The sequence below is a fragment of the Equus caballus genome, chromosome 5 (genome assembly GCF_041296265.1).
Source record: "Equus caballus isolate H_3958 breed thoroughbred chromosome 5, TB-T2T, whole genome shotgun sequence".
In the NCBI taxonomy this organism is placed as follows: domain Eukaryota; kingdom Metazoa; phylum Chordata; class Mammalia; order Perissodactyla; family Equidae; genus Equus; species Equus caballus.
This window is the reverse complement of record NC_091688.1, coordinates 56,522,924-56,550,090: the sequence shown is the minus strand read 5'-3', so window position 1 is coordinate 56,550,090 and position 27,167 is coordinate 56,522,924. Positions and strand designations below refer to the sequence as shown.

Here is a 27,167-nt window from a genome sequence, read left to right as displayed (position 1 = left end):
GAAATTAAAATTTTATTTGTTGGCCATTTATATTTTTACCTGTGAATTTTTAGTTACTTTCCCTTTCTTGTGCTCTTTATACTGGTTTTTAAGAATTCTTTATATCTTTTGTCATATATTTTTGGAATAATGTTTCTTGTTTGTGATTTACCTTTGGATTTTATTTATGAGTTTGACCTGCTGAAAGTTATTATTTTTCATAAAAAATCTCAATATCTAAATATATCCCTTACAAGAAATAAACAGGACCTATCTGAGGATAATGATGAAACTTCACTGGAGAAATTTGGAGGAAAATTTAGATTAATTGCAGTACTTACATTCCTAGATGGGAAGATTCTGTATTTTGAAGATTTACTTTTTCTTAAACTAATTTATAGGTTTATGATCCCAGTTGAAATCCTCTTCAGATTTTTAATTAGAATTGCTGAAATGATACTCGAACTAGTTCAAGAAAAGTAAAACAAACCAAACCAGAATAACAAGAGGGAGCTATTCTCTTAGATTAAAAAGCTATAAAATTAGCAAAATTGAAATAGTACAGGATCGTTGTCAGAATCACTTGATCATCAAAACAGACTTGAAAGCCCTGAAACAGACTCTCATCTATAAGGACTCAGTGTGTGGTAAGAGAAATATCATATAAATATGGAATATTAAACAAAAGACTTTGGAGAAATTGGTTATCTGGAAGAAAAAGAAGTGAGATTCTCCTACCATGCCAGGGGCCAAAATACATCAAATAGATTAAAAGGTTAAATATGAAAAAACAGTGAAAAGAGAGAACCATGTAGAACATAGATGAATATTTAACTCTAAATGGATAATATCTGTTCAAGTAGAAGAGCAGTAAAAACAATAGAGGAAAAGATTTAAAACTTGATCACATTAAGAACTGTGGTGTTTTAATGTTTATTTCCTTCTTCCTCAGCGAGCTGGAAGAGTCCCTGCTTGTGCTGCCTTTCTCCTATGTCCCAGACCTCCTCACGCTCTTTAACGAACTCATCCAGCTGGGCTCCGATGTTGAACTTCTGTGTCGCTGCCTTTTCTTTCTCCTCAGGTGACGTCATTTTCCACAGAACCCCGGGCCTCCTCAGCGGAGCTGCTCTAGTCCTGCTTGAACTGAAGGTCTCAGTGCTTCGGGGTTAAGATGGCTGAGATTTCACACTCAGAGACTCACAGAATTTTAGTGCTGCCTGACATAAATTATTTCTTCTCCTTTGGAATCAGTCTTGCCCTTAGAACAAGGATGGTGACGGCCCGCCTCTTTAATATGAGGCGGCACGTTGCTCAGGAGTGCCGCGTCAGGCGCAGGTCTCCGGGCTGGCGTCTAACACAGTGGCTCTGGTTCCAGGCAGTTGACTAAGAGCCTGTTACTCAACGGCCAGTTTGCCTCATTTGTTGTTCCTTTTTAACTGTTTAAGCAAAATGGTTTTGTTCTGTCCTCATAACAGCATTTTAAGGAATAGTGGATTTATTTTCCTAGTCTCTATAGGTACAAATGGAAAAGTAGGGCCATATATAGAGGGAATGAAAAACATAAAATATGTTTGTTAGAGTACATTCTTAAGTATGAAAGATTCTTGTTATTATGTAATTAAGAAGAATGTATTTACAAAGGCTTAAGAATAGAATCTTCCTGTCTCCTGGTCTCTGCCCCTCAGTTTCAAGCTGTCGTAGCTGGGAACAGCAAGAGAGACCAACTGAACATTCCTTAAAATGCTGTTATGAAGACAAAATACAGACTGGTCAGCCAATACCAAATAGTTCAAAAAAACAGGTATATTTAGTGAACTGGTATTTGGTGAATTGGCCTGTTTTCATGATTCTCAACCCTCCATTCCTTTTATTTTATCAGTATAGTGGCAAAAGAAGAACAATGATATGTTAATATTACACTATGACCATATTGATACTTTTGAGCAAGTTGTGAGGACATAAATTCACCCTCAGCAATCTCACTAATAATTTCTTACTGCTGTGGCATATGTGCTGGTCAATCAGAGTTACTGATTCTAAGAGAAACACCGCGAATACGTCTAGCATATCAGAGGGTTGTAGACGGTTACTGCCTCACAGGTGGACATTGCAAGTCACAACTGGGGGTGAGGATGAGCGTGGAGATTAAAGGAGCGTGGATTCACCAAGGGCATCTTGGTCCTCCAGGTGGGAGTTTGACTCTCTGATCAGTGATTACCTCTTTTCCGCCATGGCTTCATTAGAAAGATTTGTTGAGTTAGCATTTCTTAGAAGGCTCATTTTCTCACTGAGCCTTCCATAAAATATGATTGCCAAAATCTATGGCCACCTGGTAGATTACTGGGAAAAAGAGTCAGCTTTGCAGATGAATTGAATGTGTCGTAAGGTTTAGGATAGTATTTTAAAAATTGTCATCAGATTGAACTGAATAGTAGGGAAGACGCTTCTTTAGTGTTGTTTTGCTAGAAGCATTTCTATACTCCCATATGGTAAAATGAATCTTTTTTTTCTTTTTTTGCTTTGATACTGTCTATTTGCTATTTCTAGAAGGGATAAGTAGAGCCAGAACCACTACTCCTCTTTGTAACATGACTCTTCTATTTTTCTATTAGGATTCACTTTGGGCAGATCACTAGCAACCAAATGCTTGTGCCAGTGATTGAAAAATTAAAGGAAACAACTATTTCAAAAGTCAGGCAAGTCCGGGTAAGTATCTTTGTAGAAATACAATCACGAGGGGCTAATCCTAGTGTGTATGTAACTTAAAAGTAGCGTAGTGCGCTGTGCTCATCTTTTGGCGAGACTGACCAGACATACCTCTGTATTTGAGATGAGCTTTTCCCTGGAGCTGGGAGGAATAGGAAAAAAACAACAGGCCCAGACCTTCCACAGGGAGGGATGGGTACCACTCCTGCAGCATGGTTCCCTGACTCACACAGGCTGCTCTGTTGAACTGAAGTGAGAGGAAGTTTGTTTAATCTTTCCCGTATTCCTCCCCAGGATGTTATCGGCTTCAACATGGCAGGTCTTGATTATCTCAAGAGGGAATGTGAGGCAAAAAGTGAAGTTATGTTTTTTGCTGATGCCACCAGCCACTTGGAAGAGAAGAAGAGGAAGAGGAAAAAGAGGGAGAAGCTGATTTTAACGTTGACTTAGAACAGAAATGTGGTGCCTTTTTTCTGCTTTTTCTTTAAAAGGACTTCCAAACTAACCAGCAGTAGTTGCTGTTAACTTAATATAACCAGGTGACAGAGTTGACTGTGTTGCAGAAGATCTCTGGATGTGGTTCCAGCTTGCCTGAGGGAATTCCACTTGAGGACTGTGGGCTCCATTTCTTGGACTGAATCCCAGGACTGGTTTAAAATCCTCTGTGCCCTCAAAGATTGAGCCCGGCAAGAGTTCTTCCCTTTCTATTCTGGGAGGGAGCAAAGAATTTTTTTTACGTAGGCATTTGTTTTACTGGAGTTGAAATTAACATTTCAAAAGTTTTTCTTGTATTTTTGTTTTTTAAGGCAGAAGATTTGTTGGTTGATTTGTTCTTCTTTGTATTAGGTTTTACTTCCTGCTGAGACAATCAGGTGGACAGTTGATTACTTTCTGCCCATAAATGCAGAATCACTGACTTACAGAGCTGAAAAGGACCCTAAAAATTACCTAGAACGGCCTCCCGAAGCTTAAGCTCTTGCAAGTTGTTATATCTGTATATAAAGATATCCTAATTGCTAATTGTGTATACATCTCTAAATAAAATAGTTGTTTCTAATTAAAGCGTAGTCCAGCTGAGATGCCTTGCTGGGCTTCTGAGTGATTAATACACCGTGTGTGTGTGTACGTGATAGGGATTTGGGGAGGTGGGAGTGTTTTAGGAAAAGATATTGACACATACTTGTGGGCCTGGGCTTTTCTTTGTGGGAAATTTTTAAGTTACTAATTCACCTCCTTGTTAGAGTTCTATTCAGATTTTCTGCATCTTCTTGAGTCAGTTTCAGTAGCTTGTGTCTTTCTATGAATTTGTCCATTTTGTGTAGGTTGCTGTATTGTAGTGCTACCATTTTCTTGCCAGTCTCAGAGCGGCAGGTCTTGTGGCATGGCTGTCTGTCCCAGCCACAAGTCTGTGACTGTTCCCAAGCGTCACAGTCACTGAAGGAACAAAGGAATACAGTGGCGTTATTTGTTGGGCAGAATAAGAGTAAGAGAATTTTGGGATCAAGTTCCTGAGGCTTAACTAGGAAAAGGCAAGACAATAGATAGTGGATTCTGAGTGCTTTCCAGTTGGAAGAGTCAGTCTTGTCTTTAGGCAGCTGTTCTGCCCCCAGGGAGAGGAGTTAGTTACTTAATTCTTGAACGATAGCTTAACTCTTGAGTGAACAAAGGCTGTATCCATATCTTGTTTGTGCTTCTTGGAGTTGTTCATCAAGACATAAAGAAATGGCAGCATTTTCCACTAACACTTTTGGTGGTTTCCAAACCAAAACAAGTTCCAGGAGGGCATTCTACATGTATATATATGTTTTAAAAGTTCTGCTTTCCCATAGCTTTGCTATCATTTAAGATTAACAATACTAAAGGATTTACAGGTGCTTCTGTCTGATAAGTGTTACACTACTTAAAGAGGAGAACATGTGATAGATAAAGTGATGCGTACAATAAGTGACTGAGCTATAACTTTTGGGCAAAATACTGGAAACTCCTTAACCCTAAAGGTTAGAGGTTAATTGGTGAATTAAAAAGTAAGTTTTAAGCTAAGCAGATTTGTAATCAAGTCAGCATTTATTGGCTTAGTCAGCCGTTGGCTATATATAATGCTTAATACAGAAACCATTTAATGAATAATATCTCTTGCAAATGATGCAGTGTTACCTATAGAAGCCCGTAATGCCATAAAGAAAAGCCTCATGAATGGTTTATTAGGAGTATAACATCTCAGCTTACTTTATGTATATATAAAAAATATGTATAAATTATATGTATGTCCATTATATATATATTTTATATATGTCCATACACATTTATATATTATATATTTATATATAATCATAATATAAATAATGTAATATTTATAATATATATCATATATATATATATAATTATATATATATATATCCATATGTCTATCTATGTAAGAGTAGCTTAACAATTTTGAGATTCCCTGGCTAGAAGTTAGCTTGGTATACTCAGTATTAAGTGTTTCTCAGTGGCAAGTGTCACAGGTCTAGCTCATCCCAAAGAAACCTAGTAAATCTAGCAGGGAATATAGGACAGTGACCATGGAGGTAGGAGTGTCTCACTGGGGCCAGGACTGTATCTGGGGGGGGGGGGGGGGTTCCACTCACCCATCAGGTGTAATCGATGAGCCTGCTCGGCGCAGCCTTTCTAGGCCAGACCAGGCAGGAGCTTAGGAAGAAGCCACCTGGCCTACATACACTATCCACAATTCGCCCCCTTTCCTCACAATTGAAGATCCTGAGTTTGAGATGAGACTGATGTTCCTAAGGGTAACATCCCCTTATGTTCTAAGTGTTAATTTGTTTCTGAGATGTGGGATCCAAGCAGCTCTAACGTGTTGTTTGGATAGAGCCCACATGGTCCAGCAGTCAGGGGCCCGACCCTTGTGAGGGCCTAGTGCTAGCTGCCCTTGTGTAGTCCCTTCCTGCTGAGAGTGGGCTGGACCTAGTGACTGGCTTCTGAAGAACAAAGTAGAGCAAATGTAGTGGGAGGTCTCTTGTAAGATTAGGTTATGGGACCCCTGGCTTCTGCCTTGCTCACACTCTCTCAGGCTCTTCTTGTTTGCTCTGATCAACTGAGCTGCCCTGTAGTGAGCTCCCCTAAGGAGAGGCCCACGTGGTAAGGAACTGAGAGCCATCTCCAGACAACAGCCAGTGAGGGACTGAGGTCCTCAGTTTAACAGCCTGCAAGTGTCACCGTAGAAAAAAGCAACTGCAAAAGAAAAGGAGAATTTCTTTCGGGGGTCTCAGAATTGCAATTCAGGGAGCATAGGTTCCGGCAGTAGCCAGAAAAGTGTCCCTCTGAGGAGTGAAACTCAGGAGTTTTTATGAGCGACAAGGTGAGCCCAGAACAGTCACCTCGGTGGTTTTCAGGGAGGGTAAATTTACAGTTCATTGGCTTACTCAAGGACATCTTGTTGCTACCTGAAAAAGTACATTTTTGCACAGTCCTTCAAAAAGTCTCTTCTCAGCAAATAGCTCCCTTTTGGCAAGTGAGCAAGGTCAGCACAATTTCCTATTTTTTTAAGCAAGACAGAGTCCAGGGTACAAAATGGAGTCACTCTTTCACACAAGAACTGCATCCTGCCAATGACTGACTGCCTGAGCGAGCTGAAGGCAGATTCACGCCGATTCACCCCGAGGTGAGCCTGAGCACCCAGGGAGCTGTGCTTGGATTCCTGACCTGCAGAAGCTATGAGATCGTAAATGTTTGTTGCTTTAAGCCACTGAGTTTTGGGGTAATTTGTTACATAGCAACAGATAACGAATATAGCTTCTATAGAACTAATTATCTAACCTGGTTTTGTTTCAGATTCTTCATCTATGAAATGGGCACAATAGTGCCCGCCCTTATACCGTTCTTGTGAAGTGCTTACTGGCTCCAAGTAAACACAGGATATGTTTCTATTGTTACTGTGTGCAATATATGAGATGCAAGATAGCAAACTACAGAATGATTCCAGTATACACATAAATAGGGGAGATTGGAAAGAAATAGACTAAAATGTTAGCTGTGAGTGCTGGGTGATGGTGCAGAGAATCTTTACAATAGATGTTTACCTTAAAAATGAAAGAATAAGTACAATAAACATCTTTTAATTTCTTTAACTCTGATAATATGAACAAAGAGGCATAAAGGCAACATAACTTAAGACATTTTTTCTATTAGGTTGATTCATGAAGTTACTTCTGATAAATTTGTGCCAACAGAAATTATGAATCTTTATTTGAAAGCTATTCTGTAGTTTTTAGAAGTGTCCAGCTAGAGATGCAAACTTCACCATAACTTCTGAAAGTCATGGACTAGAACTGAGATAAACCATGCCATAATTCAGTGGTTCCCAAAGGCTATTCCAAGATCCTCAGGGCTCCCTGAGACCCTTTCAAGATGTCTGCAAGGTCAAAAATATTTTCAAAACAATATTAAGATGTGTGCTAGGTTGAATAGTGTCCTCCAGAAATGCATGTCCACCTGGAACCTGTGAATGGGACCTTATTTGGAAATAGGATCTTTACAAATGTAATTAGATGAGGTCATACTAGATTAGGGCCCTGAATCCAATGACTGTAGCCCTTATGAGAATGCCATGTGAGGGTACACAGGGAAGGAGGCCACGTGACAAGAGAAGCAGAAAATGGGACTGAAGTGATACAGCTACAAGCCAAGGAGCACCAAGGATTCTGGCTACCACCAGAAGCCAGGAGAGAGGCATGAAACAGCCTCCAGAAGGAACCAAACCTCTAACACCTGGTTTCAGACCTCTGCCTTCCTGAACTGCAAGAGAATAACTATCTGCTTTTTTAAGCCACTCAGCTTGTGGTAATTTCTTATGGTAGCCCCAGGAAAATAGTAGATTTTGATACCAGAAAGTAATGTGCTGCTGTAACAAATACCAAAAAATGTTGACGTGGCTTTGGAATTGGGTAATGGGTAAAGGCTGGAAGAACTTTGAGCCCCATGATAGAAAGTCTATCTAGAAGACAGAAAGGTGTCTAGAAGTCTAGATTACCCTGACAAGACTATTGGTAGAAACGTGGATGTTAAAAGCAGTTTCGGTGAGGGCTCAGACAGAAGCAATGGGGACAGTAGAGAAAGCGTCTATCATCTTGGAAAATTCCTATATCATCATGAACAGAATGTTGACAGAAATATGAGCATTAAAGGTGCTTCTGGTGAGACCTCAAACAGAAATGAAGAACATAGTATTGGACACTGGAGCAAAAGTGATCCTTGTTATAAAATGGCAAAAAACCTGGCGAATTGTGTTCTGCTTTTGGGTGAAAAACAATGAAATTGAATTTTTAGCTGAGGTTTCCAAGCAAAACTGGAAGATGGGGCCTGATTTCTTGCTGCTTATACTAAATTGCAAGAGGAAACAGATAAATTGAGGAAGGAACTGGTCAGCAAAAAGAAACTAGAACATGATGCTTTGGAATATTCACAGCCTATCCATATTGCAAAAGATGCCAAGGCATCATCTGGGGAGATCAGCAAGGGTGTGGCTGGAAAACCTGGAAAGATCAGGCTTGTGTGACCACAGATACCATCAACCATCTCAGCAGAAGCCAGGAATAGAGACGTGGTTATCCAAGAAGGATCTGTGGAGAACCCTCGGGCCTAATGGCATCGACTCCCTTGACATCCATGGAAGAATGACAGGTTTTTGAGAGTACTGTATCAGCAGAAACACTGCCAGCTTGGCCTGATGGGAAAAGAGACAGGACAAAATGAAGGAAGCCTGCCAGACTTCTGGGATTTTATAAGCAGGAAATGGGCTGCCCAGAGGGTAAGACTGTGTCCCAGGCTGAGGACGGAGAGGCTTGAGCCAGCAGGGCCTCTGAGGGTCTAGAAGTTGGGGCTGGTGAAGCCTTTGTGGGCCCAGAGGGCAGATCAAGTTGCAGATGATTATTCTCAGGCCTTGAAACCTCATGAAATCTGCCCTGCTGGGTTGCAAACTTGCTTTAGACCAGCGACTCCTTTATTCTTTCCATTTTCTTCCTTTCGGAATGGGAATGTCTAGCCGATGCTTGCCCCAGCATTGTATTTTGCTAGCTGACAACTTGTTTTCTAGTTTCACGGGTCCACAGGTGGAGAGGAAACCAGGATAGGTCATACCAGAGTCTCACCCATACCTGATTTACATGATGAGATTTGAAATTTTTTGCGTTGATGCTATTTAGATGAGAGTTTTGGATTTAGAGTTAATCCTGGAATTAGTGAAGACTTTAAGGAATGTTGGGATGGGATGAATGTATTTTGTACGTGGGATGGATGTGAGTTTTGAGGGCCCAGAGGGTAGATTGTACTGGGTTTGTCTCCACAAAATTAATGTCTACCAGAACCTGTGAATGTGACCTTATTTGTAAATAGGGTTTTTATAGATGTAATTAAGTTAAGATGAGGTCATTCAGGATTAGGATAGCCCCTAACTCCAATGGGTGGTGTTCTTACAAGGAGAGAGACACACATAGAAATACAGTAATGCGTCACTTAATGACAGATACATTGAGAAATGTGTCCTTAGGCGATTTTGTCATTGTGTAAACATCATAGAGTGCACTCACACAAACCTAGATAGTATAGCTTACTACATACCTAGGCCATATGGTGCTAATTTTATGGGACCACGGTCATATATGCAGTCTGTCATCGACCAAAACATCATAATGTGGCACGTGACTGTACACAGGGAAGAATGCCATTTGAGACAGAGGCGGAGACTGAAGTGATGCAGCTATAAGCCAAGGAACACTAAGGATTGCTGGCAACCACTAGACATCGGGAGAGAGGCATAGAACAAATTCACCCTGAGTCTCCAGAAGGAACCAACCTTGCTGACACCTTGATTTCGGACCTCTGGCTTCCTGACTGCAAGAGAATAAATATCTGTTGTTTTAAACCACCTAATTTGTGGTACTTTGTTATGGCAGCTGTGAGAAAGTAATACAGATTTGTTACAGCAGCACTAGGAAGCTAATATGAGATGATATGTTATGACATAGTGACAGATGGAACACAGAACAGATGAGAGAATCCAACTATGTTCTATTAAGCCAGACACTGGGGAGATTTGCAAAAATGTGAAACAATGCCCTTCTTAATAAATTTGTGTTTTGGAAAATAGTTATTTTTCATGAAAAGTCTATTTATGTTAATATACTGGGTTTATTGTTGTTTTTACATAAATTTAAAATTTCTCTCAGTTTTAATTCTAATTTGATAAAAGTGATAGATACGATTCACACAAACAAAAGCTCTTTGGAATCCTCAGTGATTTTTAAGAATATATAAGGAATCTTGTATACAAAATATTTGAGAAGCCACTGGCATGCTTGCCAGAAGGGCATCCTGGTGTTTGTGTTTGTGTTTGTGCTCCTGCTTTTTGGAAAGTCAGCTCAAGACTGAAAACAGCTCTTAAATGAATGAACTTTAGAATCACATGGAAGTAGGTCAGATTTATTTCTACTTAAGATTCTCTGAGCCTCAGTTTCCCTATTTATAAAGAGAGGAAAATAATATCTATTTTATAGATATGGTATGAGGATTAGATATGAATGTATATAAAGGGGTAGCTATTATAGTTATTAAAACCAAATATTTTCATTCCACCAGACTGCATGGCTCATTGTAAGAAGAGGGGAATAAACATGAGGTCTCAGCCCTCAAATCTGAATGGTTAACAATCAAATTCCCATTTATTACTTACTGGACCTAATAAGGAGAAACTTTACGAGACATGAAGACTCCAAGTTTAGCAGAAGAAATTGTAGAAGTCCTCTGGATCGTGGGGTTTTCTTTTTCCTGGGGAAAATCTTTTAATCGCTTATCATAATTGCTGCTTGTTAAAACTGGTAAAAAAACTCATTAAGGATTATGATTTTCATGACCAAATGACTTGTATATACAAACTCAGATAACATTTTAGAATCAGAGTCTCTTCTCTAGCATCATTAGCTCAGCTGTAGGTACTTTCTATCTAATGCAAATTCTATGTGCTCAGGCTTAGGGCATTAAGGGTGGCTATCCATCTCATGGAATTTCCTCTGTCTGTCCCTCCTAGTATATGTTTCTGTGAACTGTGACTGGCCTTTCTACAGGGGCCATCAGTCACCATAACTAGACCCCAAACCATACCAACGTCCAGATTTCATGCTTTTTTGGTGGGGAGGGGGATAGATCTTGGGAAATGGGCTGTGAACTATCATTGTTGACACTGGAAGTAGATAAAAGAGGTAATCAATCTCTTTTCCCCATCTATCTGTGCCTAACTGACAAGTGATCTCCGTAAGCAAGGAAATAGAAATATTAGCATAAAGGCAAAATGATTTAATTGCTGTGATCAGCAGCAGGCATTCAGATACTCTGGATCAGCATCCATAACCTGTGTAAGGGGGATATAAGAGGACTTAATTCCCGGAGGAAAAATACTGGTTCCTTGGTTAGTTTCCTTCTGTCACCACAGAAGAACCTTGCCATCAAAAAAAAGAAAAAAGAAAAAAAAAGTCACGTTCCCAGTGAGGCTTTCCTAACTACCCCATTTTAAATTGCAATCCTCCTTAGCTCTCCCTGTACCCCCTTTCCCACTTTATATTTTTCCGCATTGTACTTATCACCATCAGAGCCCGTATTTTACTTATTTCCTGTGTCTGTCCTCCCACAGGAACGTAAGCTATATAAGGGCAGGGATTTTTGTCTCTCTTGTTCATTTCTGCATTCCCAGTGCCTAGAACAGTGTCTAGTACATTAGAGGCCCATATTATCTTTGAAAGAATAAATGAACACAGGAATTTGACTTCATTTCTATTGAAATCAAGGCCATCTAACACAAGTTCCCCTAAATTTCTCCTTCATCTCAAAATACCTGGATTCTTAGCCATCTTCACCCTCCTCCTTGCCAAGACTAACCCTTCAGCTCTGGTCTTGAGTATTCTCTTGCTGTCTTTTGGATACTGCTGCTTTAATTACTTCCTCCCATTCGTATTTTTAATGTTTCTCTTCTGATCCCTTCTTTTCAGCCTACAAACATATTTAAGTCTACACTAAACTGAAAATCTCTCCTTTGTTCTGTTGCCTCCCTGAGGCACCATATTCTCTTGCTCTTTCCTTTAACAACAAATTTTCTTGAAAGGGTATCCATACTCAATGTTTCTGCTTTCTTAACACACAGTCATTCTTTATCTTTCGCAATTTAGTTTGTGTCCTAACCAAATCTAGCAGTCCTATTTAAATCTGAATTCTCCTTGACATCTCTATAGCATCTGTCAACTATGTCCCTACTTTCCTTGAAGTTCTTTCTGTGGCTTCTGAGATATTTCACGGTTTTCTAATTGCTTGTTCTGTCTCCATTGGCTCCTCTTCTTCCTCCTACTCCCTAAACAGACCCCAAATTTCTGCTCCTTTCCCATCCCTTCAATCATCACCTCTGTGGAGATGATGCTTAAAATTACTATATCTCCAGCTCTGAATCCCCAAGTGGGATCCAGTCCTGCATATCCGTGATTCACTACCTGAGCCCAAAACTTTGGAGGTGAACTCATAACCTCTTACTTCCTTCTATCAGTGGGCTCCACCTCAAGTTTTACAGTTCCTCCTGCCAGTGTCTTTCATCCATGTCCCTCCTCCATGTCTACTGTCACCACGCAATAGTTCTTGTCTTTACGCTTGGCCTATTGAAGTAGCCTTCCAATGGTTTTTTGCATATGTTGAAGGTTCTTCTCCTTCATCATATCCTGCCCCATAACAGTGAATTCATTTCTATAAGGATATGCTGATTATATCACCCACTGGGTCAGAAACCTTCAATGATTCACTGTTGCTTATATATTAAAGAGTAAGCCAAGGATTCAAAATCTTCGACAACTGGATTCTAACCAACTTTCCCACTATGTTTTCTAGTACTCTCCAAGCTCTCCACAAATTGAACTCCCTGTTAACCCTCCCAAACACCCAGAGCTTTCCTATTGCTATGGGTTTGTTTATTCTTTCTGTTTTGTCTCCTTTCATCAAGAGTTTTTGCATTCTATAAGACCCAGCTCAAATATCAAATAGATATATAACACAAAGTATATATGATTCATGTCATTGGAGGACAAAATAATATAGGAATCACGGGTGCAGATTTTATTTCTGATCCTAGATTACATAAGTCTTTTAAGATAGAGTCCAAATTTCATTTTTATATATGATAAAATATTTCATACTGTACCTTGCATATAATAGGTACTTGATATCAATGTGATATCTATATGCAAGAGACACCAATATGAAGGAATCTATGTGCAATTTAGTGAATATCCATCCAGTCTTTATAATAAAAAGCTATCTCCTACCCCTCGACAAGATTACAAGTTTTATTGATGACAAAGACTTGCTTTTTCTTAAAAAAATAATTGTCTGATATCCCATAAATAGCCAATAACATTGACATTTATTCAGTTTGCAGTGACTGCCCATGTATTATGTGTCAGGCCTTTTGCTAAGATGCTTTCAAAGATCAATGAAGACAATCTTTGTCCTAAGAAACTTACCTCTATGGTTTTAAAGATACAATTAATGAAGATATGGAGATGTGGGTGTTAGGCAGTTGGAAAACAGCATTTTGACTTCCCTGCTCTCCTTGCTCATATATAATTTCTGCACTATCTATGATTACACGAATTGAACTTTAAAGGATATTTGCTTCCACAGGTAAGAACAGGACATCATGCTCAGTCATAATCTCAATATTGTGAGAGATGTGTGCTGATCCCTTGGCACCATCCTCTCCAACAACCATGGTAAATAACTCCACTTTCAGTTCTGCCTGCAAACCAGCTGCCACCTATAAAACATAATGTAGCTGTAGGATCAGACATATCTGAGTTCAAATCTTCTTTTTTTAAACAGAACATTGCTTTTATTTTTAACTTGTTATTTTTATTTTTTTTGCTGGGAAAGATAAGCCCTAAGCTAATATCTGTTACCAATCTTCCTCTCTTTCTTTTTTTTTCTTCCCAAAGCCCCAGTACATGGTTGTATACTCTAGTTGTAAGTCCTTCCAGTTCTATGTGAGCTGCTCCTACAGCGTGGCTATGGACAGGCGAGTGGTGTGGTTCGGCGCTCAGGAACCCAACCCCGCAACCCAGGCCGCTGAAGTGGAGCCTGCCGAACTTTCACCACTAGGCAACCATGGCTGGCTCCAAATTGTTCTTTTTAACATTAATTTGGGCAAGTTACTTAAACTCTCTAATCCTGCTTCCTCATCTAGAAATTTGGCACTAATGAACAATAGCTGTTACAGTATTTAGAAGAATTACTTTGTTGATTAGTTAGGTAGAATTCCATTGAGTAAAATGGGACCCAGGATAAACTGTTGAAGGAGAAAACCAGGTGATATTCAGGAAAAAGCATAAGAAAACTAAATGCCAGAATACTGATGCTGCACTCAAGGCAAACTTCTACAATGCCCATAATTGTGCTATTTCTTGAATGCCAGTAGTATATTTCTGTCTATTGGCATCCTTGCAGGTAAAGATAAATTTAAGATAAATAAATTTAATCTAAGAGACTGGGTGAAACCCACGCCTTCCCTGCCCTGCCCCTTGCTTTATAGTACTCCTAATGTAAGCCCTGTAACGTGACAAAGCCAGTAGAGGGAGACAGAAGTAGTTTAAATGCCAAACTGCTTGGGTCTGAAAGCTACATGGATGAGGTTTGCACCAACAAAGAAGAAACCTGATCTACAATGAAGAAGAAACACAGCAAGGAATGGGCTTCTTGCCTTGTTCCTTGAAGAGAACACTAGCCAGGAAAGAAAGAGCTGTTTATGTTTCTAAGCTGCCTCTCCGGGAGGTGGGTTAAAAAGCAGACTTGAGAACAGTTATCTGGAAAAAATAAATCAGAAACTACCACATGGAAAGCAATTAGATAAAAGTGGAATTTTTTTTTCTTCAATATACTTTTATAAATAATAGAGTTGAAAAATGTTTCAATTTTTCAACAATATGCTTGTGAACGTCTGCATACTGGAGGGTGTCCAAATGCTCTGTTTCTGAGAATCAGGCCCGTGGTCCTCCAGGCCTGACAATCAGAGCAGGGCTGGGGATGATGACATCCTGCGCAAGGGGAGCTGGAGTCCTGCCAGCACACAGGTTTACCCAGGCTTTGAGCATATTCATTTAGCGCTGGCAACTAACCAAGGTGAACAGTGGTTAGATTTACATATGGAGAAGTCTATAGATTATACTTTTGCCAGAGCCAAAGTCTACCATCAAAAAGAAAAAAAAAGACCTGAAAAAAACTAACAGTATAGAGTGAGCTTCAAAGAACACACGCTGGGTTTTTAGTACCTATAAAGGTTGATCAAGCAGTCACTTCGGCTTTTGGCATAATCCCTATTTTAAACGAAAAAGATTTGCTAACTTCCCAGAACAGTGGAAGAAGAGCTTGCTTTGATTTTTGTTTTCGCTTTATGTTGTGAAGATTCTGAACTCTTGACACAGTAGAATCATGAATTGTTTCAGAGAGGTACTCATGAATTAGTGGACCCAATCCCTAAATGTATTTCTTTTTGGAACTGCAGCCTGCATATTACTGTTTTATAAATCATAAGACATTAGAGCTGAAAGAGGGCTAAGAAATTATCCAGTCTAAGCTCTTTCTCTTACAGATGAGGAAGTAAGGCACAGAGGATTAATTAACCAACATCACTGAGCTACTTGGTAGCACAGTGATGACAAGAAGCCAACTGACTTTGCAGTATACTGAACTAACCCTTCTGTGTCAACATATAACAACTGGGGCTGCTTTGAGATCTCAGGTCTCAGTGAGCACTGTGTGCTGGTCATGGGACTGGATGCCCTTGCTCAGCGCTCCCATGAGCCTGTTCATGTCGTCTGTGCTGAATGGCTCATGTATCTACCAGACATCCTCACTTCATCTGTCACTCAATCATACATCTCTTGAGTGCCCACTGCGTGCCCAGCTCTGTAAGCTCCTTATGTGTCTTACTCATTTTTAACACCCCCTGTACCCAGGCACTGTCAGTGGCACATGGGAAGAACTCAAAGTTTGTTGAGTGAAATGAGTATTAAAGCAGCAAGATGATGCACTGACCAAGAAATAAATGTTAAGATTTATAAGTGTGATTTTATTATCTTTTGAGACAAACTTTTGCTTACATCATATTACATTTCTGAAATTACAATTTAAAGAGGCAATATGCATATTTTATACGAAACTCCTCATTTTGGGGAATGTATTAAATAAGGTCAGAACAGGTTGACATTTTAAAATTTGTGTTTCAGAAATCTTTGGAGAAATGAGGCAGCTGATGAATTTAATATACTACTATTTCTTAGTATGTCATCAAATAATATTATCTGGCAAATACCAAGAGAACAAACCAGATTTACATAAAATATGAAGAATGGAATAATTATTTTTCCAATGGATTTTTCACTTTGCAGGATTTGTTACAGGATATCTTTAGATAAGGAGCTTTCCAATGCTTGTTAAATCATAATTTTTAAAAAGGTGTTTTTCATACAACTGTACATAACTTTAGTATTGAGACAAGTGGGGTAAACTTCATAAATGTTTCCATCTGGAAGTTTAACTCTATTTACACATAGGATCAGTCTCATGGATATTATATGAAGTGACATTAAGCCACATATTGTACCACTACCATGAATCTTTTGCTCACGATACTAGAAAAATTAGACTTATACATGGTCTAAACTGAATGGGTAGAATGATTCAAACGCCCACTTCACTGGAAACATACACATATTCATATACACACACACAAACACACACAATAGACAGCACATCAGACTTACAGGCCCAGGTTTGTAAGTCACTTTCAATCCTGTGCTGGGTGGCGGCTGCTTCACCCTAAACCTACCAGGCAAAAAGATGGGAATAAAGTTATGCCATAATGAAAAACATGAGCAATGGATGAATGTGGATGTTATAAAATCAGGAAGGGGTTAATATTCGCTACACAGGAGCAGGGGGTCCATACCATTAGACAAACAACACAATATTCATTGGAGAGCAGAATCCGGGGCCCATTTCACAACCACCTTTCCAATAGTTTTCATCAGCATCAAATGGACTCCAACCTGAGTTTCAACCTTTTGTTATTGGATGCTGACAAGCAGCTTGGGCCTGGGCAGAGTACTGTGAATGTTTGGCTGGTGTGTGCACTGCAGCATAGCCGCCAGCGTGAACACAAAATGCTGGCTGCCAGATCATTAAGCGGAAGAAGAAAGGCTCTTTTGGAAAGCAGTGGAGCATGGGAGCCAGTCTTGCTCTGTCGTGGTATGGGGTTTGCATGTTTGGGGAGAAGAGAAACAAAAGGCTCAGAAAATGTTAGAGAACTTGTGGTTCCTATTGATCCCCTTCCTTTCCTGTGGTTTGTGGGTTCTGCCTGAAGGTCAGAGACTTGGAGTAAATTAAAATACCGAGGAAACTTACCTCCATATTGACCCCAGACTTGCTCCTTCTACCATCAGCTTTGCTGTCTGCCCTGTAGTGGCTGAATTCAAGCTGAGGAGTAAAATCTCTAAAACTAAAATTCTATCCTGGCCAGACAGGATCTGCATGGATGAGCTTTATTAGTTTAAGTTGCTCTCTATTTCTCCCTACCCACTTTGTTGGCAACAATCTAAGAAAACAACAATGTCTGATCTGGTGGCTTGGGTCCCTCATCAGGTTGTTTCTGAGGAAGCAAACATGATTCCTGGAGTTGGGGATTTGCCTCATCTAAAATCTTAAATTGCATGCTCCTGTGGCTTTGCTCCATCTGATTTCCGATCCTAAGTCCAGAATCACAAAGATTCTTCAAGGACTTGCCCCTTACACTGAGAATAACTCGGCCATTGAAACAAGCATTTCACTTTCAACAAACATTTTTATGGGGAAAACTCCCACATTATGCTTAAGTTTAATTCAAAATAGAATAGAAGTGATTTTGTAATGGAGTTGTCATAGTATAGATATACGGTATATTGAACCAATGGGAAGGGCCCACCTCCCACATGAAGCAGGGACCACAGCTGTGTTGATAAAGCAAGGAGCCTCCAATGAACTGGTCCTCAGGAGATCTGAGGTCCAGCCCTGCTGTAGCCTACAAGACCTGAAAACAAGTTACTCAGTTTGTTCCTTTGTAATAATCTCTAAGCTCTCTACAAGCTCTGAAATTCTATTCGCCTTGATCTGAAAATGAAGGCCTGACTCTTTTTCTTGTCATTGAACCCCACATATAGCGTATTTTCAACTGAGAGTATAGACTGTGAGTTAAGGTATTTGTTATTAATTCCAAGTCACATCTTTGGAGTCAAAATGATCCTAATGACTTAGGTTAAATTTTTTTCCTTTTTGCCTCAATTATGCATAAATAATGTAATTAAAATCACTTTTAGATCATAAAGTGCAAACAAACGTCAGCTGATATTATAGTTGGCAGTGGATTTGAGAAATAGACTTTCAAGTTTTGTGCGTTAGTTATTGTTAATACTTGTATACAACTTCCCCTTCTTTTTTTTTTTTCCTGAGGAAGATTAGCCCTGAGCTAACGTTTGTGCCAGTCTTCCTCTATTGTGAACGTGGGTCACTGCCACAGCATGGTTGATGAGTGGTGTAGGTCCACACCCAGGATCTGAACCCCCGAACCTGGGCCACAGAAGCAGAGGGTGCCAAACTTAACCACTACTCCACGGGGCCAGCCCCTTCATTTTTTGCTAGTGCAGATCAAGCCTTGAGTTGCTTCTACCAAAGTATGAATAATGATTAATGGAAGAGCAAAAAAGGACATACTACCTAGTTGAGGCTTGGTAAATACTGATTTGTTGAAGAATGAATGGATGAACAAATGCATGAATGAACAGATGAATTAGTAAATGATTGAATGAATGATGTGGAGATTCAAGAATCGAGGTATAATTACAGTTCAGTTCAATAAACATTCACTGATGTAGGTGTCCAAAGACAAGTCACAGAGTGGAAGGTGACCTGAGCAGACATTTGGTGCCCCGGCCTCACCTGCAGAAGTCCACTCCAACATTCTTGAGCTTCACAGTGGTTTCATAGGTGTGCCCTTCTTCAAGCACTCCAAAATTCACTGACGGTGGGAGAAGATGAAATCCAAAAGGGGATGAATTTGCGTTATTAATGGCAGCAGAAGCAACCGAGGATGTTCTCACTCTTCCTCCAACAGAATCTTGCACCTTTGCATTAAGAAAAAGTAATAAAATAAAATGGTTCTATTTTGCATTCTCAAGATAAGAAAAAGGCTCTGTCAGCAGAGGAAAATAACCACTTGGCTGGGGAAGGAAATAAACATTCACAGTCTCACATAATCCCTACAACAGCACTGTAATCAAGTATTTTAGGCTTTGTTTTAAGGATAAAGAAGCTCAAGTTCAGAGAATTAAAAGACAGATAATTTGCTCAAGTGGTAAGTGGTGGAGTAAAGTTTCAAACTCAAGTTTGTCTGATTCTAAAGTGTGTGCTCTTTCCTCTGTGCCAGCGATTATTAAACTGTAGGTCCCATCAGAATCCCCTGGAGGACTCCTTAAGACACAAACTGCTGACTCTGCCCCCAGAGTTTCCCAATCAGTAAATCTGGGATGGGGCCCATCAACTGCAGTTATAAGTTCTCAGGTGCTGCCAATGCTGCTGTTCGGGTAACCACACTTGGAGAATCACTGCCCTACATCCTTGTTATTCCCCAGATGGGCAGCACTGACCTCACCTGGGAGCTTGTTAGGACTGCAGAATCTCAGGCCCCACATCAGACCCGGTGAGTCAGAATCTATACTTTAACAAGATCCCTCGGTAATTCATGTGCACATTAGAGTTTGAGCAGCACACCTAACACCTATCAGTCACATACCTTGCAATAATTTCTATGATGGCAATGAACACAGTGTGCCATGAAAGTATCAAAGGATAACTATCAAAACTTGATTGGTGGGCTCGAGAAAGGCTTCCCAGCAGAGCTGAGATGGAATCTTAATCTTGGAGGCTCTGAGGAAGGAATGAACTTGGTGCTTTTAAAGAACTGAGAGAAACCGACAGTGGCTGAAGTATAGCGAGTTTGGGACAAGGTGAAGGTAAAGAAGCAACCAGGGCCGTGGCTAGCAGTCATGCTGAGTCATTGGATTTTATCCCAAGAGTCATGAGAAGGGTGGCCAATGATCCCCTTGGCCAGTGGTGTTGGCAAACTGGCTCTCCAAAAAGAACCTTGATTAGTAACATCTGCTGATTTCTATGGTATAAGAACTCCCAGCATGGCTGATTTCAAGCTACCAATGGTTTAACACCTGGTTCATAAAATTCCTCTCATGAGCCTGTAGGAGCTGGCTCCAGCAAAGCACTGCCTTAGCTTCTCTCTGTGTGACCTGAAGGCCTTCATGGGGAGATGGTACGTACAGTAAACAGCAGTACACAGTGGCTGGAAATCCATAACCTCAATGAGTCAGGATTACATAAAATGCTGGTTGGCTCTGGGGAATTTGTTCCCATGTCTGTTTTACCTTCTCGAGAGGTTGAGACTTGGGTTTGGAACTCAGCAAATAGCGAGGTAACCTCACTTTCTCTTTCCTTGCTTGTCCTGCAACATCCTGCAGCAATGACTGGGTTGGAATTTTCACAGGGGCATAAGTTTCTGGTTCTGTTAGAGAGAAAGTTTAAATTATACCACATGGGCATTTTATTCAAAGACATTCAAGGTCATACCAGAGTATATGAGAACATAAACCAACTTGGGAAGCTTTTCTTCTTTCCTTTTTAAAGAGCTTATTTAAAGGAACAAAGGCTTTTATTAATTCCAGTGTTATATCTTTACATTTTACAAAGAGATTTTACCTAATATTGGTCCTCACTAGAACCCTATGAAATGGACAGGGCGGATGCTGTTAGTATCTTCTTTTAAAAATAAATGAAAAAAAATCAGATTCTAAGAAATCGAGTGACTTGCCTGTGATGGAATGAACTTATAACTGGGTCTTCAGGATTCTTTCCGTTAAATCAACAAGGTTCAATATAATAAAACATTGACTCTGAAAGATTTCTTAAAACTAATCAGGACAAAATCCTAAGAATTTCTTTGGTTCAACTACCATATTTATAGTTCTAAAAAGTGGTGTAGTAATTGTAGATAAATTAAGCCAGAGAATTAAATCCTCAGATCACTAAATTTGGTGAAGGAGTGAGCAAAAGTAATCTACATCTCTGCAGTTCTATGTATTTCCCAAATTTCCGGGAGATTGAAATAAGAATTGTATTTTAGATCATCACATTTAAATATCATTTCTTGCATTCAATCATCAAGAGAAGAAAGGAGGGGGGAGCACAATTTGAGCATCTGCCATCTGCAGGCAAGCACCACTCTCACTTGGTTCTCATAAAATCCTCCGAGCTGAGGGTTATGGTAATTATAATCTTTGTATGCTCAGCACTCTTTCCATGCCCACCTCCACATCCACTCCTACCACACATACTTCTGGTGTCACAACATCCCTGGCCCCAGCCATCAGGATGGTACATGACCCTTGCAAAGCCAATGCAGGCCCTTCAGCAGGATATTTCCACTTAGGCTGACAGGTATGATCTCTTCTAGTCTACTGGGTTATGAATCTGGAAGAATCGGAATCTTGGACCTCTATAGTTGTGGTCCCTGCCACGTGGACATAGGTTGTCCTTTGTAGGAGAAGATAAAACTAAACAGGGACAAGTAAAGATGGGGCAAGGTGGAGGCAGGGAGGGTGGCCACAGAGATGGGTGATCAGACACAAACACACTCCCAAAAAGCCGGAGTGCCCGAATCCAGTCGGCCCTGGGCTAGCACCATGTCCACTTCTCTGTGGTTTGCTTTTCAGCACCAATAAATCTCCCTCAACTTTTTTTGTGTAGAGTTTGAGTTTCACTTCCCTCAGTTACAAATTGAAGAGTCCTAACTAATATAGTATTAGTATCTCTTTTTTACAGGTGAGAAAACTGAAGTTAAGTGACTTGTCCAAGAGACTGAAGTGGCAGGGCTGGGATGTGCACCTAAGTGTGTCAGATTCCACAAGGAGCATCATGTTTCTACTACTGTGAGATAACAGCAAATACATATATTAGTCTGTGCCTCTGGTTGCTGGCACAGAACTCCTAAAACCCTTGTAATTTCCTAAGAGTTAAGAGCACAGGGAATATCTTTTGTTCTAATATTTGGTCTTTGACCCAGTTTCCTGACACAGAGCTCCTAAATCCCTTGGAATTTCCTGGGGAATAGGAGTGTCTTTTGATCTCATGAGGTGACTCTTGGTGGGCTCCTGGATAGCTTCAGGATGGGGGCTGGTCACTGGAAAGACCAAGCCACGATTAGAAGCTTGGAACTTCCAGCCCCACCCCCATGTTCTGGGAAGGAGAGAGGAGATGGAGATTGAGTTAATGATCGATCATGCCTAAATGATGAAGCCGCCAGAAAAATCCCTACAGGGTACAGAGAGCTTCTGGGTTTGTGAACACATCCATGTGCCAGGAGGATGGTGCTCTCCAATTCCACAGCGACAGAAGCTCATCTGCTGGACCCTTTTAGGTCTTGCCCTCTGTATCTCTTCATCTGGCTATTCATTTGTGCCTTTTATCACATCTTTTATTATATAATAATATACGAATTCTGTGAGTTCCAGAAAATTATTAAATCCTAGAAGGGGGTCATGGGAACCCTAATCTGTAGCTGGTTGGTCAGAAGCACAGGTGACAACCTGGACTTGCGATTGGCATCTGAAGTGGGGGGCAGTCTTATGAGACTGAGCCTTTAACCTTTAGAGTTTGCACTGACTGTGGTTAGTGTTAGAATTGAACTGAATTGTAGGACATCCAGCTGGTGCTGCAGAATTTCTTGGTGTGGGAAAACCCACATACATCAGGCCACAGAAGTATTCTGTGTAAGTAGTGGGTTTTTCCTAGACAACTAGCCAGTCTGTTCCAAATCCATCTGTGCATCATAATCCCCCGGAAAAACGGAGATTCCCAGGGCACATGCCAGACAAGGCCTATTTCAGACCAAAACAGAAACAGAATCTCTGGGGGTGGAGCTCAGTGATCAGTGTTTTAATGTATTGATTCCCTTTGGTCACCACTCCCTACACAGGCAATTATTCTAATAGTTTGATGTATCTTTTCACTTGAATTCTTACCATATGTGTGTTATTGTTTTATATGAATGCATCTTACCAGCCTAATGAGTACTAATTACTCACTAATACTATTAGTAGTATTAAATACTGATATGGAGTTTATCCTGTGCCAGGCACTGCTCTAGGCATTTTACATACACTGACTAATGTAATCCTCACAGCCCTGTGATATATATATATATATACCATTACTTCCCTTTTACAGAAGAGGAAACAAGGAGAGAGAGCGGGGTTAAACAGCGTGCCCCGTGCTACCCTGCTGTTGTAGAAGGAGGCAGGGAAAGCCGATACTCTTCCCTGCTCCCTACCATACTGCCTCCCACAATTGAGATGGATTATTATCCCACTGAACCTACCCAGCGCTTCACCAGGGGCTGGGGGCGGGGAGAGGGAGAACTTGACAGGCTTGGAGCAGAGGCTGGTCACCAGCTGATACAGAGGTATTTTAATGTTTCATATCTAATAGAACAACTGGGATGGCCCTACTAGTAGTATCATCTGAACAGTGCTGCTGGGTCTGACCGAACTGAGGAACCTGGAACGGTTCCCCGTTTCTCTGCTGAGGCAGACTGCAGTATTTATTCACAACACAGTTTTTTTACTTCCTCTCAGAGCATGGCTTTATTTATGTCCTCCCTGAGCATGCCTTCCCTGTAGGTGGAGTGCATTTCTCTGCCCCATTGATTTGAGCTCAGCCACAGGACTTGCTTTGACAATACGTGTGTGTGAGTGGCAGCGTGCCAGTGCTGAGCAGAGGCTGTGAGTGGCGGCACGTGTTCCCATTCACCTCTCTTCAGCTTTGACCCTCTGCTACTGGGACAGCTGACCCCAGAGGGTGGCGGCTCCTTCACTGTGGTACCCAGAATACACCTGAACTCTACCTGCAGCTGGTGGTGTGCTGGTAAAAGCTTAACGACTGACTCTCTGGAGAAAAACTGCCCTGGTTTGTACCATTTGCACATTTGCAGCATTTGCTGATTTCTCACCATGGTCGACTCAAGCTCTCAACATGGTGTCACTGAACATGAGTTGGGAAGAGATGAGCACCATCAGATCTCAGGGGCCTGCGGTCTGGAGCAGAGGCTGCCGCAGTGGACCCACAGCCCCCAAAACTGGTTGTTCTAAGCCATTACAGGATTTATGCGGTATTATCACAGCAAACTCTGACAAGTACATTTTTATTTTGCAAAGATCCAAACCTTTGCTACCTGACTCTACTGTATTTTCCAAACACCATCTTGTACTACTACCAAATGAGAACACTCTTATCTATTTACACCGGATTCCTACTCAATTCTACCTGCAGGCTTTTGAACACATTCTTTTTTTTTCTTGGCATAAAATGCTCTTTTCTCTTCCCCGCATCTGGAGGGCAGTGTAATAAAACATAGAGAAGAGGAGTTGCTTGACTTTTTCCAGGTTTCAGTCTCCTCATGTAAAATGAGGGTAAACTGAGGTGATCCTAACTTAAATCTTAAAATCTATGAAATTCGTTTATTCTTCAAGACCACTTCTCCCATAAAGCTTTCCCCACTGTGTGTGTTAATCTCTTCCTACTCTGAACTTCTTTAAATGTTATCACCCTTAACAAAATTTAATTTACCGCTTAGAGTGGAGTCACATTATTGTCTCTTATCTCCAGTATCTCAGATCACTAAATTTGGTGAAGGAGTAGGGTGCAGTAGGCGTCCTTCTTGTTTCAAAATGACTTTTTTCTCCTTTAAAAATTGCCGTTCCTTTGACGCTCGTGCCACCAGACTGTACTACGATGTCCCCAGGTAGTTGTCATTTGCTGATTCCTCAATCATTCCCTTGACACACTGGATGGTCTTCCATGTCACCTCCCTTGGTGATATCACCTGGATGACCCATCCAACACGCTGTCCTCTCTGATTCTCGAGCACCCTGTTTCCTCCCCTTTTTCTCTTCTCCATCTCAGCAACTCCCATGGTCATATCTTAGACCTTGCCAACACCAATAATTTTTACCACTCTCAAAATCTAGGTTTCAAGCTTCCCTCTCTAGATCACCACCTCCTGTTCTACCTTATTACTCTCTTGTACCTACCAAGCAATTATTTGACCTCATTGAGACCTCTAATCAACTGACGCTGTCACCTTAAACAATCAGTCCCCCCCTTCTTGTTTTGATCTCCTGTTTCTCTGGAATGGATTTTCTGTTCTGTCATTACATCCATGCCTTTGCAGTCAGACTTGATCATCTTCCCAATACCAAACATATCAACCAACCTGGCAATGTATCTATATTCTTTCTCTTCTCTCCTGTCATTGTGGATGAGGTAATCCTATTCACATCCAAGGTCAACTCTGCCACTCAGGGTTTGCCCCAGATGTCATGTGCTCTCACCTTCTTTAAACTTCTCTATCCTGCAATTAGGCCCCCATCTCCTGCATCATAAATTCTCTCTTGCTACAGAGTTATTATCCTTCGCAAATCAACATGCTCTAGTATGTCTAATTTTTTTTAGAAAAAAAATCTCTCCCTTAGTCACATGTCTTCCTCTAGCTGCAATCCCATTTTTCCATTCTTGTCAGCAAAACTCTTGGGTAAAGCTATGTATGCCTGCTGCTGCTGATTCCTCTTCAGTCATTCTAGACATAACTCACTTCAGTTGGCTTTGATCTCCTCCATGCCCTGAAACTGCTCTTGTCAAGATCACCAGTGATCTCCATCTTACCTAATCCCATGGTTATTCTTTATATTACTCGACCTTTCAGGAGCATTTGACACACTCCAAAACACTCAGTGATTTCCACACTCCTGTTTTTCTCCTACCTCACTGACTTCTTCTTCTTAGTTGTCTTTACCGACTCCTCCTCTGCCTGACTTTTATATTCTAGAGTTTGCCTTAGGGCAGTGGTTCTCAAGGTGTTGCTATACCAGCAACATCAGTACCACCTGGAACTTGTTACAACTACACATTCTCAGCCTTACGTCTGGTCGTATTAGTTAAGCTGGGAATCACCCTCGATTCCTCTTCTTTCTCACTGCCATATCCAATCGACCAGCAAGTCCTTTTGGCTCCACCTCCAGGATATATTTCCAATTAATTTGCAACTCATCATTCCCACCTTAGTCCAGGTCTCTGTCAGTGCTCACATGTACTACTTCAGCTGCTTCCTCCTCCCCTACTCCTCCCTTCTTGCCACAAGCTACTATCCACACAGCCACCAGAGTGATCTTTTGCAAATATATATTAGTCATGTAACTACCCTGCTCAAAACCTTCCTGTGCTGTTTGAATAAAACTATACTTAGAATAAAACCCAAAGCTCCCCTATGCAGCATCCCATGGTCTCATTTCTGCCCCTCTCTCCCAACTCACCTTCTACTTTTTCCTTTTCTCATTTTCTTCTAACTACATGCCTTTTTGTCTGTTTCTTCTCCCCGCAGGGCCTTCATACTTGCTATTCCAACTACCTGGAATAGTCATGCCCCTAATCTTTGCATGGCTGGCTTCTTGTTGTTCTTGTCTCAGCTCAAGTGTCCCTTCACAGAGGGGCCTCCTAACCCCCTAATGGAATGCCGTCCCTCTCCCCAAGACATCTCCATACATCATACTGTTTCATTATGTGATAACATTAATCGCAATATGAATTTATCTAATTTATTTGTTTACTTATTTATTGTCTAGGTCTGTCCATACTATATACAGCTCTATAAGACTTTGGCTTCTTAACTGCTGTATTTCTGTGCCTAGAATAATGCCTGGCACACAGTAGGCATTGAGTAATTATCCATTAAATGAATAAACCTTATAGGAGAGATAAGTTTGAAGTCAGGAAGGCAAAAGTCTTGTGTAAGGTAAATCTTTTAATTCACCCATAAATGTGGCAAGATGCTCCCTGTGTAAGAGGTAATTGAGACCCATCAGCAGATTCGCATCTCACTTTCAGTACAGAACATGCTCCCAGGAATCAAGGGGTGCAAATTTTCTACACAATTTAAATTATTCTGTTTTTCTTTTTTGACCAACCATATTTAGCTGAATTAACTTCCATGAAATCAGCATATCTAGATATTATTCTGTATTATTCCATACTTCAATTTCTGCTACCCCAATAAGACGATGTGCTGTGTAAGACAGAGACTACATTTTACGTTTTTCTTCTGGTACCTGCAGACCAAGAAAGTACTGAAATAATAGGTAAATCTGGGGCGGGACCCGTGGCTGAGTGGTTAAGTTCATGTGCTCCACTTTGGCGGCCCAGGGTTCACCGGTTCAGATCCTGGGTGCAGACCTACACACTGCTCATCAGGTCATGCT

At 40.8% G+C, this 27,167-nt stretch overlaps 2 protein-coding genes across 8 annotated transcripts in view; one reads left to right on the top strand and one right to left on the bottom strand.

Annotated features, from left to right (window-relative positions):
- The window catches only part of WDR3 (WD repeat domain 3), a 29,288-nt gene extending 25,514 nt beyond the window's left edge, over positions 1-3,774 (top strand). For 3 of the 4 annotated variants that reach the window (XM_070266358.1, XM_070266356.1, XM_070266359.1), the window contains 3 exons: positions 932-1,060; positions 2,592-2,685; positions 2,980-3,747. In XM_070266358.1, coding sequence (XP_070122459.1) covers positions 932-1,060; positions 2,592-2,685; positions 2,980-3,135 — 379 coding nt within the window. In that variant the 3' untranslated portion in view covers positions 3,136-3,747. Of the gene's footprint in view, positions 1-931; positions 1,061-2,591; positions 2,686-2,979 lie in introns of all 4 variants that reach the window. The other variant, NM_001433485.1, reaches the window with a different exon arrangement.
- The window catches only part of SPAG17 (sperm associated antigen 17), a 209,669-nt gene that overhangs the window by 2,233 nt on the left and 180,269 nt on the right, over positions 1-27,167 (bottom strand). For all 4 annotated transcript variants that reach the window (XR_011438724.1, XM_001500885.5, XM_023641329.2 and 1 more), the window contains 5 exons: positions 20,229-20,365; positions 18,733-18,917; positions 16,527-16,587; positions 13,381-13,525; positions 10,412-10,556 (listed from right to left, as the gene is read on the bottom strand). Coding sequence is in view for 3 of the 4 variants with exons in the window: in XM_001500885.5 (XP_001500935.1) it covers positions 10,417-10,556; positions 13,381-13,525; positions 16,527-16,587; positions 18,733-18,917; positions 20,229-20,365 (668 nt within the window). In the remaining variant the exon portion in view is untranslated. The remainder of the gene's footprint in view (positions 1-10,411; positions 10,557-13,380; positions 13,526-16,526; positions 16,588-18,732; positions 18,918-20,228; positions 20,366-27,167) is intronic.